Source organism: Canis lupus, chromosome 19 (assembly GCF_003254725.2).
Source record: "Canis lupus dingo isolate Sandy chromosome 19, ASM325472v2, whole genome shotgun sequence".
NCBI lineage: Eukaryota > Metazoa > Chordata > Mammalia > Carnivora > Canidae > Canis > Canis lupus.
In genome coordinates, this window is record NC_064261.1 from 53779864 (window position 1) to 53799412 (window position 19549).

At 37.0% G+C, this 19549-nt stretch overlaps 1 protein-coding gene across 1 annotated transcript in view; it reads right to left on the reverse strand.

Annotated features, from left to right (window-relative positions):
- The window catches only part of NEB (nebulin), a 200923-nt gene that overhangs the window by 99104 nt on the left and 82270 nt on the right, over positions 1 to 19549 (reverse strand). The window contains 12 exon segments of the mRNA XM_049097113.1: positions 571 to 675; positions 1150 to 1353; positions 2740 to 3051; positions 4067 to 4174; positions 8140 to 8244; positions 8924 to 9127; positions 9449 to 9760; positions 11004 to 11111; positions 12578 to 12682; positions 13422 to 13625; positions 15891 to 16202; positions 17699 to 17806. Of these exon segments, the coding sequence (XP_048953070.1) occupies positions 571 to 675; positions 1150 to 1353; positions 2740 to 3051; positions 4067 to 4174; positions 8140 to 8244; positions 8924 to 9127; positions 9449 to 9760; positions 11004 to 11111; positions 12578 to 12682; positions 13422 to 13625; positions 15891 to 16202; positions 17699 to 17806 (2187 nt within the window).

Consider the following 19549-nt stretch of genomic DNA (forward strand, 5'->3'; position numbering starts at 1 on the left):
AAATAGAATATATTTGGATTTAAGAAAAATCCAATGTATTTTATTTTTTTTTCTCATTTTTGCTATGGACTATCATCACAGACCATGATCTATCAGTTGGGTAGGGTTTCAGAATGATCGCCCTGATGAAAATGCTGTTCCTGAAAGAGATGCCTAGGAAAATGCTTGCAAAGAACATTAAATGGTAATCAGAATATTCCTGAAGCAGCAAAATAATATAGGGCATGATAACCCATTGGGTTCCAGTACAGCACCTGCCTGCTAAATAATTGTTTAATCAAATAATGAGTTGACATTCACACTGACTTGTTGGGAGGGGAAGGCATTAGGAATATAATTCCTATTGAAATATTTCTCCATAAGCATTCCATTTCCTGGAATCCTGTTGGTAAAAGCTGGTCTACACCATGGACCTACCACATAGTCCAAAATTGAATCAATAGACAACTCTCTTCTACCAACATTAGTTTGGACAATGTATAATAAATTAGTTGAAATATTTCACTAAGAAAATAGTTACGATGGCTCTTTTTTGCCTTTCTGTTCATTTTTGATCAATAGTTTACTCACATCACTGTAGTTTATGCTGTTGAGTTTGGCTAGCATGATTTCTGGTGTATCTGGCATGACATGAATCGTTTTCTTATCATTGTCCCAGGCTTCAGTATATAAGCGCTATGAGCGGGGGGGAAAAAAAAAAGATGAGCAAAATTATTTTGGCACTCATGGACTTTTTTTTTTGATTATGTGTACCTCTAACAAAAGTAGAAATAAAATTATTAAAGTTGCATAGATTCCTACTTTTTGTGTAAATTATTAGTTCTTAGAGTATTTAGTTTACTTGTATACTATTTCATTGACTCAGTTGTTACTGTTTCTTATTTAAATTCTTTAACCATTTGGAAAACTGTAATTGGGTTACAGTATTAAAACTCTGTAATTATGAAATTGGTATTTCTCATAGTTTAATGTCTTAAAGTATTATTAAGCAACTATGGTATTATAATGGAAAAATCATTTTTAAAGGTATCATAAGTCCTAAAGGAATTATAGGAATTCAGTAACAGGTCAGGTTTTTTTGTTTTGTTTTTCACCTTTTTCTACAGTGAATTCCTCTATCTAGCATAGCAGTGAGGAGTAAAAACTCACCTTACTCATATTTATAGCATTGCTCTTTGCCAGCACCTGCTCCGGAGTGTCAGTTATGCTGGTAAATTTCAGTGTTTCTGGACGCTGACGGTAGATCGTATCACTCAGTATCTCGGTGGCCCTCTTGGCTTTAACAACATCCACGGAACCAATTGGAACCCAGCCAATGCCTTTCAACCATTCAAGGTCTGACTTGTATAAATTCTGCACATCAATGGATAAGAAACATTCACTAAAATTTCAGATTCATAGTCACTAAATGGCCTATACTAGAGAAATGAAAAAGTACTGATGAACAGATAAAGCTCCCAGCATAGCTGATCACTCATTCACAGGCATTACTGAATCCTGAGAATATATTTTTTTTCCCTGAGCATTTTTTGGTACAGAGGATTGTATCAAGAATGATGAAATAATTTTTCTAAAAGGTAGAAGGCACCTGCCTTCAAGGGTATTACAAGATGTTTACACAAAAGCAGAGCTTCTTTAGCTTTGGAAAATGTGCTCTAATAGCTCCCAGTAAGACCCCAAACTCAGACCAATGCTATGTGAGTGTTGCAATTATAAGACCTCTTGACCTCTTGCTTTTTAAGGGAAAAGAGGTGAAATTAAACTATAGTAGTGAGTTTCAACACGTAGTAATGTTAACCTCTGCAAATCACACTCTTGCATTTTTAAAATTGCGATATAGTTGACATGTAATCTATTAGTTTCAAGTGCACCACATAATGATTCAGTATATGCATATATTGTGAAATGATCGTCACAGTAAGTTTGGTTAACATCCATCACCACACATACCTACATTTTTTTGTGTAATGAGAACTTTAAAAACATCTTTATATCCATCTTCAAAATCACAATATCGAGTGTGTAATGTGGTGTTGTAAACATAGTATATTAGATATTACTCAATTTTATTTTCTTCTCAATAGTACATGCTGTTTGGAAGAATTAGATCACTAGTTTTGAAAAAGACAAGGATATCTTAGTATTTCCTTGTCAGTAGGTATAAAATGTTTATTAAAATAACTTGGCATTCTATACTTCTGTTCCTCCTTCCACCTCCATTCACACCCACAACGTTCTCTTTAGCCAAAAATGTGCAGTTATAGATCTTTGAGAACTCAGTCTCATCTAACTCATGCAAAGGAAGCCTGAATCACAAGAAATATACCTGTAGGTAATTGCTAATATATATTTGATTTCCTCTTCTACATATGACTTTTGGGGAAGAAAAATTGAAGTAAATTGTAGTGATTTCCATGGGAGACTCTTTTTAAACATTTAATCACTTATTGTTTAAAACACACAAATAAGGGACGCCTGGGTGGCTCAGCGGTTGAGCATCTCCCTTTGGCTAAAGGTGTGATCCTGGAGTCCTGGAATTGAGTCCCACCATAGGGCTCCCTGCATAGAGCTGCTTCTCCCTCTGCCCGTGTCTCTCCCTCTCTGTGTCTCTCATGAATAAATAAATAAAATCTTTAAAAATATGTACAAATAAGTCCCGGTCCATTGACATTTGTCAGAACCTAAGAACACGTCTCAGATCTGTTTTTAATATGCAGAACCAGCCTCAGGGATACTCACATCGCTCTGGAGGTCATAAGCTTTCCGAGCTTGGATGATGTCATTCTGGTCAGGCAGGCAGGTCCACTCATGCAGAGGATGTTTATAGTCCACATCGCTGACCAAGATCTGGCACTGCTTCGCCTGAACGATACCAAGCATGTCCACTGGGCTGCTGTACCTGGTCTTGTATTTCTCAAAATCTTTCTTGTACTCACGGTCACTCTGCACTTTGGCAATGTGCAGAGACCACATTATCTTGGGGTCGTCGTGTACTGCTCTGGCACCAATGTGGTGACCCAACTGCTTACGATAAGCTTCCTTATATTTGTACTGAAAAAGAGAAACCGGTGAATAATGAGGGAGCACCAAGGGCTATTTCCTGTCATTCTTTTTGTGATGAGGCTTTGCTATGAAACCCTTAAGACACTAGAGGAATTTCAAGGCACCTGGGTGGCTCAGTTGGTTAAGCGGCTGCCTTTGGCTCTGGTCATAATCTCATGGGTCCTGAGATCAAGCCCTGAGTCAGGCTCCCTCCTCAGCAGGGAGTCTGCTTCTGTCTCTGCCTCTCCCCTGACCCCTACCTCATGCTCATACTTTCTCTCTCAAATAAATAAAATCTTTAAAAATAAATAAATAAAAGACACTAGGGGAGTTTCATCACATGCTGTTTTACATAATGAAAAGCTCTGGAAGGCTGTACAATAGCGAGAATACATTTACAACACTGCTGAAGTATACACTTGAAGATGGTTAAGATAGTAAATTTTATGTTATGTATTTTTAATTCATGATTAAAAAGAACCAGCGACAAAAACTGACAATTTGTGACTATTCAAATTAATACTGAAGTTGTCCGGGAATCTGAGATCTTCATTCTTAGGGTAAAGGAATATTGATTTTGTGCGACCCCTCAAGCAAGGACACATAGCTTTTTAGCTATCCTCTGTCATTCCTTAAGTCATGGGGGAGAGCTCTGTTAAAGCCTGCTTCTCTCCTGGCATCTTTGTCTTGAGTGTATCCTGAGGAGAGCTTATGAGGTTTTACGAGAAGCTCAACATCTCTCTACCTAGCTTTAATCAAGGTGCTCAATCTTATTAAGCAAAGACCAGAGGACAAGAGTCAAAAGAATCACATTCCAGTCCAGGCCTCGTCTCTATGCTGCTTACGATTTTGGGCACGTTACCTACTATCTCAAATACTCAATTTATTTGCTTGTACAATGAAGGCAGTTAAGACTGAGGACTACAGCTCCACAGATGAGGACTACAGAGACTTCCAGCTATGACCCCCTGTGCAGGGGGCTTGGCCTGTTGGTAGCAAAGGGAAGGATTTGATCAGCTCGTACATCACTGGCAATGTCCCGAGAGGCCTTGGCAGCCACGATGGGAATGGCGTCGCTTCTCAAGTCATAGCCTTCTTTCTTGGCTTCTTCCATGGCCTGGCGATAGAAGTTCTGAGGAAAGAAAAAGTGGCTTTTAGATATAGCATTCACTTTCACTCTAAAAATGCATTTTTGTCAAAAGACAACTACTCTGGACACAGAACTAACTGCACTACTATGTTTAGCCTTCAATCTTTAAAAAAAAAATATACATATTTTTTACTTTCTATTTAACTGAGGTATTTAAGTTGAAGTTTTATATTCAGCAGGTTTTAACATTCCAAGTTCTCGCACTCAAATCCTTATAGATTTTAGATGTTAATAGATTTCAAATGTGTTGAATTGTTCAGCACTTGGCTCTGCTCATGAAACAATCAAGAAATGTTGATTTATTTAACTCCAAATTTGCATTAGGAGTTTTATTCGCAAAGAATATGAGTGTATAACAATACATACTACCATGTGAGTACGTAAGCAAAATCGAACAATGCTGATCTGAGGATAATCTGCTGGTCCTAAAATCTTTGTTAATATTGACTTGTTCCCTATTCATTTTGTCAACTGCTAGAAATTGCTAGCAGTCATAAGGAATAGCGGGTACTAAGGATTTATGAGTTGAAAGCACAAAAATGGTAAAATTATATTTGATAATTTTTTTCTGTAAATTAGAAAAAAAACACCTGTTCGGTTTCTGTGATAGGACAGATACACACAGAAGGTGGAGCACAGGTGTTCCATTGGAACATAGTTTGAGAACCAGTGCATTAGACAAATCATCTATACTGGAAATCATTAGCCTTTTTGCTTGTGAGCCACCTATAGGAATTTTGACCAATCCCATACAATGTTAAAATAAATGTTAAATAATTGCTAATATATTTTTAGTTAATCAAAACATAATAAAATATGGATTTTGATGATTTTTAAACATAAAAGTAAAAATTATTGTATCTCCCAATGTTATTTTTGTGATTTATAGGAACTGGTGGTACCTTGACTGAAAAAGCTTTGGGTGGACATTAATAGATTAAATTGTGTGGCAGAGTTTTTTCCTTTTTTTTTTTTTAATACTCTCAGGCATGTATCACATTAACTTTTTTTCTCTTTTTGGAAATAAAATATTCATAATATCTAAATATTTTAATGTATGTTTTAATTTTTAAAAATATCTCTTTTCCTTAGTTTGAAAAATTTCAAACCTATAGAAAAGTTTTAAGAATAGTACAATGAACCAGCTACCCAATTATTAACGCTTTTGCCGTATTTATCTTTCTCTTGTATGTGTGGTATGTATATTTATTTCAATAGTAAGAACCAATGAAGAGTACATTGTAATCATCATGACTTTCACTTTTATATATACTTAAGCCTCATGTATTTTTTTTTACAACCATGATATTTTTATTAAATTTGGGAAGTTTAAGATCTATGTGTAGATAGGAAGTATTCAAATTTCACCAACTGTCCAAGTAATGTCATTTCTGGCAATATTGTTTTTTTGTTTTGTTTTGTTTGTTTTGTTTTGGTTTCCTAAAATCCAATTCAGGAGCATGAGTGGCATTTGGCTGTCTCTTCTGTTTCTAGGCCTTTAATCTGTGCTTTTTGTTTTAAAGTGAAAGAAGAGTGGCTAAGAAAGAAGCGATATCACCTTAAAGCAGAGGCCCTCTCAGGTGAGTAACGTAGAAGAGCATTAGGGAAGCTGAAGCTACATTAAGTGATTTGCTTAAAGCAAATGCAAGCCAGAAAACCTGCTGGAAGGATTTTGTTACCCCATAGACCCCTAAAGTTTGAAGGTAGCTCATCTTTGTCCCCGCCCCAGACAGACTGTGGGGCTGACTGATGGAATAACTTAATCCTTAATTTTAGTTTCTCCCCTTTCCTCTATTAAGAAAGTTATTGACCCCAGGAATGTAGTCACAGAACCCGTAGATAGTTCTGGAAAAGGATACAAAAATCACTTATGGTTTTAAGAGCAAAACAACAATGACCTCAATTCTTTAGGGTTTTATCTTTCTTCCTACTTTATAACATTTAGTATTTTGTCATTGTTGAAGCTGTCTAAAGACAAAATTTTAAGTGTAAGGAAAATAAATAGTGTGACAAATAATGAAAACTAATTGCTTCATTATTATGCCCCATTCTCATGTTAGATTGAATTAAAAATACTGGAATAAGATCTGAATTTAAAACGTGATGCAGAGACCATTTTTAAATGACCTAAGAGTCCTTGAAGGAAGTGTGTTTTTAATGTAGATTATTAACATGTGACAAATTACATTCTTCCCAAGATAAGATTTTACAAGGAAAAGCTAGAGTGAAAATAATAAATTTGATACACTTGAGATAAAATCCCCAAGGCATTTTGTCTTCTTAAAAATTTCTAGAGAACTGGAGAGTCAAATAGCTACTCTATTATATTTTTCCTTGGAGGTCTCTGTCCTTAAAATGTGTTTAGATCATCTCATGTCTCGAGGCCAAGCAAATACGTTAATTTCATTCTTTCAACATTTGAAAAAGATGCAGGGCTTCAAAGAAGAGAACACTGGTTACCATCAAGATTATGTTTTAAAGCTTGTTTGGTAAGTTATTTACCCAAGAGAACTAGAACAGGTAAATGAGAATTTAAGAGGGAAAAAAAAGTGAAATGTGGTTGCTTTGTTTTTTTGGTTTATATTTATTGAGCTAAGTATGGAATGCAGGTACCAGTTGGGTTGAGAAAAAATTCAGGAGAGCCATTTTGAAATCTAATCCTTAGGAGACACCCCTTAAAGAAATAACATGCTCACATAATTCTAAAGAAAATAAATCCAGCTGAAAATTATAGAAATAAAAGCCCAATTTCCTTTCAGTCTGAAAAAAAAATTACCCCAAAAAACATCTACTTCATCTGACCTAATTTCAACAAAAGGGAAAATGTTATTACAGTTTGGATAGAAACTAACTTCATCTGTCTGGGGTGAGACAGACTTCTTGGGAAAAGCTCAACCAACTGAGAAGCTCTGTGGCCAAGAAAATTGCTCAAATTGCCAATGGCAATCAAATACTTATGATCAGGCTTGTCCTAGGGTCTTTTTTTTTTTTTTTTAATCCTATCCTCTTCATTTCACTTGTCATGGTTACTTGATATGAGCTTCTGTCTTCTTTAGGGTCACATTATTATAACCAGAAGTAGTTAATAAAGATAGAAGAATGACTATGGTCAAGTCTTGAAAATAAGTACTTAATTTTCCAGTGTTCTCAAACTGAAGAAAAGTCCCTCCAATTTTTTTTTTTTTTTAAGGAAGACACACAAACATGTAGGAAATCTAGCTTTTCTTGAATAAACCAAATAATTACTGACTTTGGCAAGTAGAATTGGGCAAGAAGCTGTTTCTGCCACAGTATTTCTGGACTGCAAAGATATGTGATGACAAGTTTAGTGCAGCCAGAGATAACACATAAAAAATATATTTTATTTTCCTTAGGCAATTTTGAAATGGATTTGAGAATTCTCATATCAGTTCTTGTAAACAAACTTCAAGTTATTTTGAGTACATTACATAAATCTAATATGCAGTGGTAAGTTGAAGTGTACAGGAAAGAAATTAAAGTTTATTAAGCAACTATTCTGTGCCAGGCTCCATGCTGGGTATATTACATACACAACCTTATTTAGTTACCACAAAAATTCTTCAAGATGTGTATTTTAATCCCATTTCACAGATGAGGTAACAAGAAAAACAGAATATATTGAAGTACTAATCTGGTAAATAGCAATCATCATTTTAAAATTAAAGTTATAAGTTCCAATCATTAATAATTGGCTTTGAGTTCGTTTATCCTCCTGACATGGAGACATTTTTGTATTTATTTCTGTATCTTTTTATCTATCTACTCCTTAATAGATGGCACATATATTCAGGGTAGGGTGATGGGCATAAAAAAACAAAACTAAGCTAATTGGTGCACATGAGAATTAAATCCAGACTTCTAACCTTTTACCATATCAGCAAAAAATCAACATGGCCAGATCAAGAAAACAAAACAAATGGTCTTACCTCACTATAATTTATTTTATTTTGTCTTGCCAACATAATTTCAGGTGTATCAGGCATGATGTGGACTTGGGTCTTGTCTTTGTCCCAGGCTTCTGTGTATAAGCGCTGTGAATGATAAAAAGGTTAATAAATCAGAAAAGCAATGTTGTAAACAGAAGTTTCTAATTTAAAGAACAAGACAAAGTTGAAAGGCAGTCTCCTCACTATCTATACTGTGTGCTGTGTACCAATACTCTTCCATCTCTTTGATATTATAAGATACTTTTATTGTTACTAAATAAAAACATGGATCACCTCCAATTAAATTGCAAGCAAGTATTTTCCAAGCATATACACCTATCCCTATGTACTGTGCCTACGTTAAATTCTTCCCATGGTTTTGTTTGTTGTTTATTAACTGCAAATGTAACTGGATCCACCACCTCCAGATTTCTTTTTTGATAAATGTTATGGAGATTTGCATCTGACTTGTTTGTTTTATTCTCACTTAGATAAGTCCCAACAAAGAAGAAACATTAATATCAAATCACGTATGACTCTCATTGGCTGCAAACAAGATGAACTCCAAAAATCTGTCCTATTCGTAACTCTGGCTATTTCACAGAGATGTCAAAGCAGAAATTCCCACATACATTTTTGGAATACTGATGTAACCGAATAGAGAATGCAACCAAATCACTAAACACAATATGGCAAGTTGATAAAATAAAAAAGACTAAGGTAACCATAGATATCCTCAAGGATATATGGTTCCGTTTTAGTTTCCCCCAAACTGGGGGCTCACCTTGTTCATGTTGAGGGCATTGTTCTTGGCCAGCACCTGTTCCAGGGAATCCGTCACACTGGTAAACTTCAGCTTGTCTGGAGGCTGGCGGTAGATGTTGTCACTCAGTATCTCTGCAGCTTTCTTGCACTTGACCATATCCACAGACTCAATGGGGACCCAGCCAATGCCTCTCAGCCACTGGAGATCTGACTTGTAAATGTTCTGGTAAGATCAAACACAAAAGCAAGTCTTACTTTACCTGTTATGACACTTGATTTTAAAAAAATGAAAGAAAAAACTGTAAAACTTTAATAGCCAAACATCATATCTATGTCTTTGAAAATATTAAGCACAATTAGATATAGCTTCATGGCATTATATTCTGTCTAAAAGGAAAGTAAGGCACAGTGAATGAGAGGCAGTGAGAAAAAATGTTATTAATTCTGAGGGCTCCACCTAATGCTAGCCCATTATCTATGTATCACTGTGTATTACTATCATAAGCACGGTCACCAGTGGTGCATAATGGGTTCTAGCACTCACATCGCTCTGGAGGTCATAGGCCTTCCGAGCGTGGATGACATCGTTCTGGTCAGGCAGGCACGTCCACTGGTGCAGGAAGTTCTTATAGTCTATGTCACTGACTAAGGTCTGGCACTTCTTGGCCAGGACCACCCCCAGCATGTCCACAGGGCTGCTGAACTTGGTCTTCCACTTCTCAAAGTCCTTCTTGTACTCCCTGTCACTCTGGATCTTGGCCACATGCATGGACCACATCATCTTGGGGTCATCCTCGATGTTTCGGGCTCCGATGTGGTGGCCAACCTGCTTTCGGTAACCATCTTTGTATTTGTACTGAAATAAAAGTAGTCATTTTAAAAAAACAAACATGAAAAAAAAAAAAACAAACATGAATAGAGAGGGCTAAAAATCTTATTAGTTTAAAACATCATGATTTTAAATTTGGAATCATCCAAATATCAACTTATCTCCTCATCCTAAACTCTGATTTGACTTCACAGCAGTACTCGAATGGGAAAACAGACCAAACTACATAGTTCTATGGTTTGCAGATATTAAGTCCCTGGAAATAAAGGCAGCAACACTTCCAGAAAATCAATCACAACAGTATATTCCCTTTTCTCCATCTTGGCCAGTGAAATCACTAACCTAGAAATTTTCCATATGATTTTGAGAATGCTACTACCCAGTCCACAGGCACCATAGGACCTGTCCCCCCACCCCCATCCCTCAGGTCTCCCAATGCTCGCTCTGTTAACTTTCACTGGGTCACGTGACTCCCTAAAATGGACTGGCTTGTGTTTTCTATCCTGCATACTCTGCTCTGTTGGAGATCAAATTTGGTTTGGGTTTCCTGGGATTGAGTGAGAAAACAGATTATATAACTACAAGAAAGCATCTTGGTGGTGGTGGTGGTAACTGCTGATTGGATATTCTCTTTTCACTTTGGACAATACACAAATCCTTACACATATTTATGGAAGTTTGAATTTCTTCACCAAAGGACCCATTTCTTTCAGAGACAGCAGAAAGAGAAATCAGAATCAACCATTTTATTGTTTTTGGTTGTCTTTGTTTTTCTGTTTTCATTTAAAAAGAACTCAAAAGGAAACACTTAGGGTAATTTTCCAAAGAAAGAGTTGGGAAATATCCAAAACACTTTCAGGGAAAGGTACATTTTCCTAGACCTGGCTAAACCAGGTCTTTTTCTGATGTTGAGCCAACACATGTAACCAAGTTACTTTTTTAAAGTCTTCTGGTATTTTCTCATTTCTTTATAAGTTATGTGCTCAAAATATGGAGATGAATGTCTCATAATTGTAGATATGAACAACTATAGATTTAAATTCAATTTTATACTGAAGTTTAGGATACCCTCTCCACCTATGGGACATGAATATAAAAGTTGTTTGGAGTTATAAATATGAAAGAGCTTTCTCTAATGAAAACCTTTTTTTTCTTCATTCAAAGCACAATAAATATGCTTTAATTGGCACCCAGATGCATTTCCCTGCTATGATGATGATCATTCCCTCACTTCCATCCAGCCACATAAATACATAGTGTCGCTACTCACATCACTGGCAATGTCCCTGGAGGCCTTGGCCGCCACGATTGGGATGGCATCAACTCGTAGGTCGTAGCCTTTCTTCTTCGATTCTTCATTGGCAAGTTTATACAGAGTCTACAGAAAGAGTGTCAGAGCTTAAAAGGTTTGACAGCAACAGTTGGGAGATTGCTAAGTGAAGTTACCAAATAATTTTTAAAAGGACAGGTTCTGGAAATAACCTAAATTTCTTGCAATATTGAAAGTAAATCAATTAGATCTTATCAAAAACAAAAAAACCCCATATATATAGCTTTGGAAATCAATGAGTCCTACCAATGGGTATTAGCAGAGATTGATAGATCAATCCATTATATATATTGTAGATTAATATAGATCATGTAGTTTGACATATGACGCACAACATAGGTTAATATCATCTAATACTATAAATCAATTGACAATGTACCAATCTACACATATTTCTAAGTGAAAAAATGTAGAGCAATGTTTATTATTCATTTATACGTAAAATATATACTTATAGACTTTCTTCATTAAAATATCTTTCACAATCATGTACTACTTTATAATATTTAAAAAACAAATGAGAAAAAGATTGAAGTACAATCCAAAACATAGCTAACTGGACTATAATCACAACTCTAAGTTTCTAAGTTTCGGCTGTATCCTATTAGTAAAACATGTGCCTATAAATTGCATTTTACTTAAAAAAAAAAAAGTAATCAGTGCTGTTAACAGAGAACACTTCTTTCTCATGCCTGATGCTTTCTTTCTAAAGGAGGAGCTCAATTATTTTTCTCTGACCTTCTGCCTTTCTCTGCCCCCCTTACTCTCTACTTGTGAATAGCTACACTGACTTACTGATTTCTTCAGCTGGTAGGAATGGGATAACTAGCCTCTCCCTGCCAGCTTTGACCTGCTCCCTTTAGGAGTAACCCTAGTGTCCTTCTCTGTTTCTCTGGGCTCTAAGACAACCTCACCCCTGAGCGGACTGAAGCTGATTGCCCTCCTCTAGTGTGACTTCTGTCCAGATGGAAACTTAATTCTGGGGTTCAGTTAGGTTCATTTAGTTCTCATACAAATGTACCCTTGAACCTAACTTGAGTGGTAAAAATATGTGAGTTTTCAACTTCTATTTATACTCTTTTGTTTTACCTCTCAATTTTATTCCTAATCCAGGTAGGGAAGAGGTACACATTATCAGTTCCCCCTTGGTAAATTTGCCAGGTTTAGGAAATAAAAAGACAGCGTGTCCAGTTGGACTTGAATTTTAGGTGAAAAACAAATAGTGTTTCAGTATAAATATTGAGGCACTATTTTGTGTGGCTGTCTTACCACTTGGAAATGCCAAAAAAACTACTCCGCCCCCACTGACCCACATGGCAGTGACCAGTTTGCCAACAGAATCCTATAGTGTATGATATTCAACTCGGAGAGGAAGGACTGGATGGATCGAGTGTTCATATCACAGAGCCACATGCACCATGGTAGCTGAGGCCTGAGAATCTCCACAAAAGTACAGGAAAACAGAGTAACAGTGATCACAATGTCAGTGCAGCATTAGAGCCTCTTGCGCTTACCTCACTGTAGTTGAGCTTGTTCTGTCTTGCCAGCATGATTTCCGGAGTATCAGGCATTATGTGAATTTGAGTCTTATCCTTGTCCCAGGCCTCTGTGTATAGACGCTATCAAAGAAGATGTTGATAGAAAACCATTTGAAGATGTGAGATAGATAGGCATCATGGAATACTACTCAGCCATCAAAAAGAATGGAATCTTGCCATTTGCAATGACGTGGTTGGAGCTAGAGGGTATTATCCTAAGTGAAATAGGTCAGTCAGAGAAAGACAAATATCCTATGATTTTACTCCTATGTGGAATTTAAGAAACAAAACAGATGAACATAGGGGAAGGGAAGGAAAAATAAGATGAAAACAGAGAGGGAGGCACACCATAAGGGGCTCTTAACTCTTGGAAACAAATGGAGGGTCACTGGAGGGCAAGAGGGGGTGGGAGGTTGGCATAACTGGGTGATGGGCATTAAGGAAGGCATGTGATGTGATGAGCACTGGGCACTGGATGCAACTGAGGAATCACTAAATTCTACCTATGAAACTAATAATAGAGTATATATTAATTACATTAAATTTGAATAAAAAAATTGAAATAGGAATTGCAAAAAGTCCAATAAAGCATAAATCTTATTAATACAATTAGGAAAAATAAGCCAAACTTGGATATGAGGTATTTAATTTGAGGTTTGACTCGATACTAGTTATTGAGGTTATAACTGAAAATAATAGAAATTTAGAGGATTTCAAGTATGGAATTCAGAACCTAAATGTGACCCTACACATAATGGATAATTTTAACTGCACTAGTCTTTTTGGCATCTTAGAAAAGCCTGAGGCAGCTGAGGCTCACCTTGTTCATGTTGAGGGCATTGTTCTTGGCCAGCACCTGTTCCAGGGAATCCGTCACACTGGTAAACTTCAGCTTGTCTGGAGGCTGGCGGTAGATGTTGTCACTTAGTATCTCTGCAGCTTTCTTGCACTTGACCATATCCACAGACTCAATGGGGACCCAGCCAATGCCTCTCAGCCACTGGAGATCTGATTTGTAAATGTTCTGTCAAGAGGAAAAATGTCAAACTCTTTAGCAAGACTAAAAGATTTAGGGCACAAAACTTAGGGCCAATGCAATCAGTAAGGATGCACAATACTGGTCGTTTGTTTGTTTTCATAGAAAATCAGCTCATCTGTGTTAGGCAGACTGAAAGGGCAACTATATTAAAAAATGACCCAGAAATGTCTCGTAACCATAACAAAAAATGACCATACGTTTCTGGTTGTAAGGAGAGGAATAATCTGATACCTTCAGTTGGTCAGTTCAGTGAATATTCTTATACTGTCCGTGTGTGCAGGGAAACAATGCCAATCCAGAGTGGGAGAAACCACAGATACGTCCAACAGCACGCTAGTGGTAACTGTTAGGCCTAGTCAAATGAAATCCTCTGTAGCTTTTAAAAGCCATATTTTAAAGAATTGGACACTCATAGAAATATCACTAATATTACACAAAGAAAAAACAAAAACAAGAAATGAGGTATGTGGATAAATTACATGAACAGGAGTGGGCTCTCTCAAGGGTTGTATTATGTTGGGTTTTATTGTCTTCTGTTTTTTTTTATCTTTCAAAATATCCGTAATGCTCTTTAAGAATAAACAGAAAAAGAAGTTGAGATATAATAATGATGAGAATCGCTGAAGCACTGAGGCAGACCTTTCATGGCCTTAACACTGTCCAAGGCTCAGGGCATTAAACACCCATGTCCATTGGTCCAAAGCCCCAAGTGCTCTTTTCCCACCAAGTGCTCAAGACCAGAAGATTGACTGCTTTCCAGAATTGTCTTTCCATACCTTTCTCTTGTGATTTAATTATTTTTTTTAAGATTTTATTTATTCATGAGAGAGAGAGAGAGAGAGAGAGGGAGAGGGAAGGAGGGGCAGAAACACAGGCAGAGGGAGAAGCAGGCTTCCTGTGGAGAGCCCAATGTGGGACTCAATTCAAGGACCCCAGGATCATGACCTGAGTCAAAGATAGATGCTCAACAACTGAGCACCCCAGGTGTCCTTCTTGTGATTTATTATGTTTTTATTTTCTTATTGGAGTTCCATTTGCCAAAATATGGTTATAACATTGTGATTTATTTTAAATCATTTTTCTGCTATGGATTTTTGTGAACCTATTAAGTACTCATAACTACCTCACAACAAAGGAATTGGACCTTTGCCCAGCTCATTTGAGGGATTTTACCCATAACATCCATTAAGTAGAAAATAGAAACTGCTATTTTGCAGTCTAGACAAAAAGCCTTTTGGAATTACCCTATGCTGACTGCTACTTGCCCCCTAAATAACAACAGTAAGAATGAGAACAATAGCCTTTTATATCTCTGGAGTGCTTCTTAACTTTCAAAAGACTGTTAACTTTCAAATAACCATTAAGACTGTATATCACAATGTTGGGGAAGAGATCTTGAAAAGGCACTCAACAAATAGATGCAAGCAGTCTGTCAATGCTGTCACTCCATGGGCGACACTAGCCATTTTAGCTTTCTTTCATGTGCAGGCAAAGCCTTTCTTTTTGGACACAATTGCAAAACAGGGTTCTGTATGTCAAAAACTACAGAATAAGTGTCGGCATTTCCACAGGTGGGCTGTACAGTTTCCAATACAGCTATCTGTATAATTATTATTGACTTATTTTATTCTCTAAAATCCTCTAATGCTTAATAATCCCTTCAAATGTTTATAAACTATGTGCTGGAGGAAATGTGCTTCTCACACCCATATTTGATATCAAAAGCAGGTGCACTAGCTCCTAGGGTCTGTCATTACCATGTGACCCCTCGACCGAGAGCCATGCTAAGAGAAGAGGCCAGTGAACTGACCCTAAACATAGCAACTTCTTTTATTTCATAAGAATAACAATTAGCATTGTAGTAGGCATCAGAATGCTAATTATAACCTCATTTGGTTTGCAAAGAAGCTAAAAACAAAATTCAGAGTAATTTTTTTTAAAAATAAAAATGTGTGGTTTCTAGCCCCCTAAAAGAATAAAAGAAAATGTCTCCATCTGGTGGACTCTGAATTCGAACATTGCTTAAGTCCAGTTTTGTTTTTATAGGACCAAATCCAGTCTGTAAACTTCCTTTCCTTATCAAGCCTATTAAACATATTCATGATAAAGCAATCAAAGTATATTCTGATTGAAATCTCATGCACTGATCAATAAATCCTAACTTAATTGGGCCAGTTGGGTTGCAAATAAAGGAAAACTTTTATATAGTTTAATTTCTGAACACAACTCTTTCATAGATGCTGTACTCACATCGCTCTGGAGGTCATAGGCCTGCCGAGCGTGGATGACATCGTTCTGGTCAGGCAGGCACGTCCATTGGTGCAGGAAGTTCTTATAGTCTATGTCACTGACTAAGGTCTGGCAATTCTTGGCCAGGACCACCCCCAGCATGTCCACGGGGCTGCTGAACTTGGTCTTCCACTTCTCAAAGTCCTTCTTGTACTCCCTGTCACTCTGGATCTTGGCCACATGCATGGACCACATCATCTTGGGGTCATCCTCGATGTTTCGGGCTCCGATGTGGTGGCCAACCTGCTTTCGGTAACCATCTTTGTATTTGTACTGAGATGAAAACACACAAATCAGGTTTTTATTAGAAGCCCTTGGAGGTCAAAATCTGTACAAAATCACCTTTCTTACATCAAAGTTGTAAGTTAACTTTTGCTAATAAACACTAACTCAAGCTAGTATCTTGACCTTTACCCTCGAAGCTTCTAGAGCTAAGAAAATAGATGGAGTCTGTATAGTTGTAGTTCATATTCCAAATCACTTTTGGCCTAGTGATCAGGAATAATTCTGGAGGAAGGTGTTGCCCACAATAAGGAGAGGCCGTTTGAACATAGGAATTTGGAGAAATGAATTTTAGGTACTAAAAGTAGGTCAGGAAAGAGATGTACTTGGTGACATGGCATGTTTAATAAGCCATAAAATGAATGTCTGGTTCCTGTAAGGATGTAGTACTCTAGGGCCTAGGACCTTGTTTAGTATTAGTATACTAGTTATTATACTACTATGAACTAATAGCATACTATTAGTATACCAACATAATACTGGTATTAGTTTACTACTAAAACTGACATAGCAGTCCGATTGGGTAGAGCATGCTCCAAAAAACTCATAGGTTCTACACCTGCATAGACCAAGAATGTTTTTACTATTCTATGTCCAATGATGTTGTCCTGGGATCTGAGCCAGTTATTCCAAATACGTGCCTCTAGTCTCAAAGATAACTAAGTATGAAAAGTACAGATGGGTCATCGGGAGGCAATATGGTACAGTGGGAAGGAATGAGGTTGTCTGGAGTTTCAATTCTACCAGATGCAAAGAGTTTGATTTTAGACAAGTTGCTTAAGCTATCCATAAAACAGGGATAATGACAACACTTACATCCTAGGATAATTATGAAGTATAACACATGTCAAGCTCTTAGCACAGAATTCTCAATACTTTCTAGTTATGATTCTTATTTATAATTGTTGACAAAGCCATTTGTAGGGAAGGTCCAACATATATAAACTGAGTCACTAACACAATATAAAGGGCAGTGTTACCATATTCCCAAATATTAGGCCCTTGATTTTTAGAGCAGTGGTCTGTTCCTCAAGAATCTTCTGTGCTAGAGAGCCAGGAGCTGTTATTAAGGGCACAATCTTGGGCTAGTAGCCACCTCTGATACTGATCCACTGCCTTCTTTTCATAATCTTAGATGAATTATAATAGCAAGTGTCATTAATTTTGTGAATATTGTACATTCTACTTTCTAGAAGCATTTTGATGATTACTCTATCTCCAACCCTACAGATATGCTCTAAACATTTCCATGTGAATGGATCTTTCTCTGTTTTTGGTGGGTTAGTTTTCATTGAAGATACTGTGTCCTAAAGGTTATAAACCCCTTGTATGAACATCGAAAAAGATTTTTCTAGATTTTCGAAAAATCCCACATAAATACATTAGGACATATTTCCAAAGGGTGAGGAAAGTTCTTTTTGAAGATTTAGTTCAGTGAAAACGTCACATCAGCCTGATTATATATTTGGGGTGACACCGGAACTCACATCACTGGCGATGTCCCTGGAGGCCTTGGCAGCCACGATTGGGATGGCATCAACTCGCAGGTCATAGCCTCTCTTCTTTGCTTCTTCATTGGCGAGTTTATACAGACTCTAAGTTTGGGCAGAAAATATGTAAATATACATAGATGTTGACATTCATATCCAAAAACCCACAGGGGACTAAGATAATTCACTAAGTTCAACACAGGTAGGGTGCCTATAATAATCTCAGAGTTCTAAGCCTTTGCACTGTTTGCTGAAGACTTAAAAATGATGCATATAGAGAACATTGCAGCTTTATTTTTAACAATTAGGTTGAACTAACTAAACATAGGTATTGGGACAGCTGGGTGGCTCAGCGGTTGAGCATCTGCCTTTGGTTCAGGGCGTGATCCTGGAGTCCCAGGATCGAGTCCCACATCAGGCTCCCTGCATGAAGCCTGCTTCTCTGCCTATATCTCTGCGCCTGTGTCTCTCTCATGAATAAATAAAAATCTAAAAAAAAAAAAAAGAAAAAATAAACATAGGTATTATCCACTGTTTCAAGATTTCTTAGAACTATGAATAAGTTTTGAAGAGAACTAAAATATTAAGTTGAAACACAAGGGTCTACCATGGCAAAATGTGGATAAGAGGGAAAGACTTGATTAACTGTTGATCATGGAAGCTAATTCAATCCACATTTATTCTGCACTGACTGTGTGCTGTGACTATGCTGGGTACTTGGAAATCAAAGATGAGTATGAGACGTCTTCCATTGTCAAGGTTCCTACGGGAATTGACAAAAAGACTGGTGACCTACAGACCAAGCTACCAAAAAGTCAAACCACGAGAGGTGGTTTAATCGTATTATTAACCAAGAGCTCCGGGAAGCAGTAATTATGAATTAAGAATCAGGAGAGTTCGTGTAGAGGGACTAATTTTTGCCCTGGACCGTGAGTGATTAGTATGGTTTCAGTAGAGTGCAATGGCAGTCAAGGCCTGAGGGAGTTGCATGAATCAAACCACAAGGGAGTGAAGGTGCAGGTGTGTCAAAGGAAGAGGGGAGCAGTGCCAAGGACAAGTGGCAGGAAAGGACTGAAAAGAATCTGGAGATGGACCAAAGTCTTGTTGCTGAACAATTTTGTTTAATTTCACAGGAAATAGGAAACCAATAATAATCTTTGAGGAAGAGTGACATAATCAAACTTGCATTTTACCTTCCTATCCCAAATGAAGAAAAAAAAATACAAAAGCACTGAACTAAGCTGAGAGACAGAGAACGCAGACCAGGCAGGTTAGAACCTCAGTTCAGGGCATTATCCCTGGGTCTCTTTGAACCAATTACAGTATTTGAGCTTTTGCAGCAAATAGAGTCCAGAATTCCAGAACTGCTGAGCAGTCAGATAGAGAGGCTCTTTGTCTCCTGAAATTCCTGCATACACAGTCCATGCTTTCCTATAAATATACAGGATCTATATTATAGGTTTAGCTAAAAAATTCAATCCTTTTAGCTTTGCAAGTGGGACTTGATTTTTGTGTTTAGGGACAATTATGAGTTATAGGAGTGCTAAAATTATAGTTTGCACTCACCAAACTTAAGATGGTGGCTCATCTAGCTAAATTCTCTAAGTTATATAAGAGTTATATGCTGCTGACTTATACTTTCAAAGAAACGGTATTTTCTTTGCTGGTAGCACAAAGCTGGGAGAAATAACTAATATACCAACTGACAGAAAAATCAGGTTCACAAAAATCTCCACACAGTTAAATACGCTTAATCTATCTAGGAAGAAGAAATTGTAGAGATAAAGGTTACTCTTTGAACTGATTTTAATATATTTTTTAAAGATTTTATTTTTTTTTTATTCATGA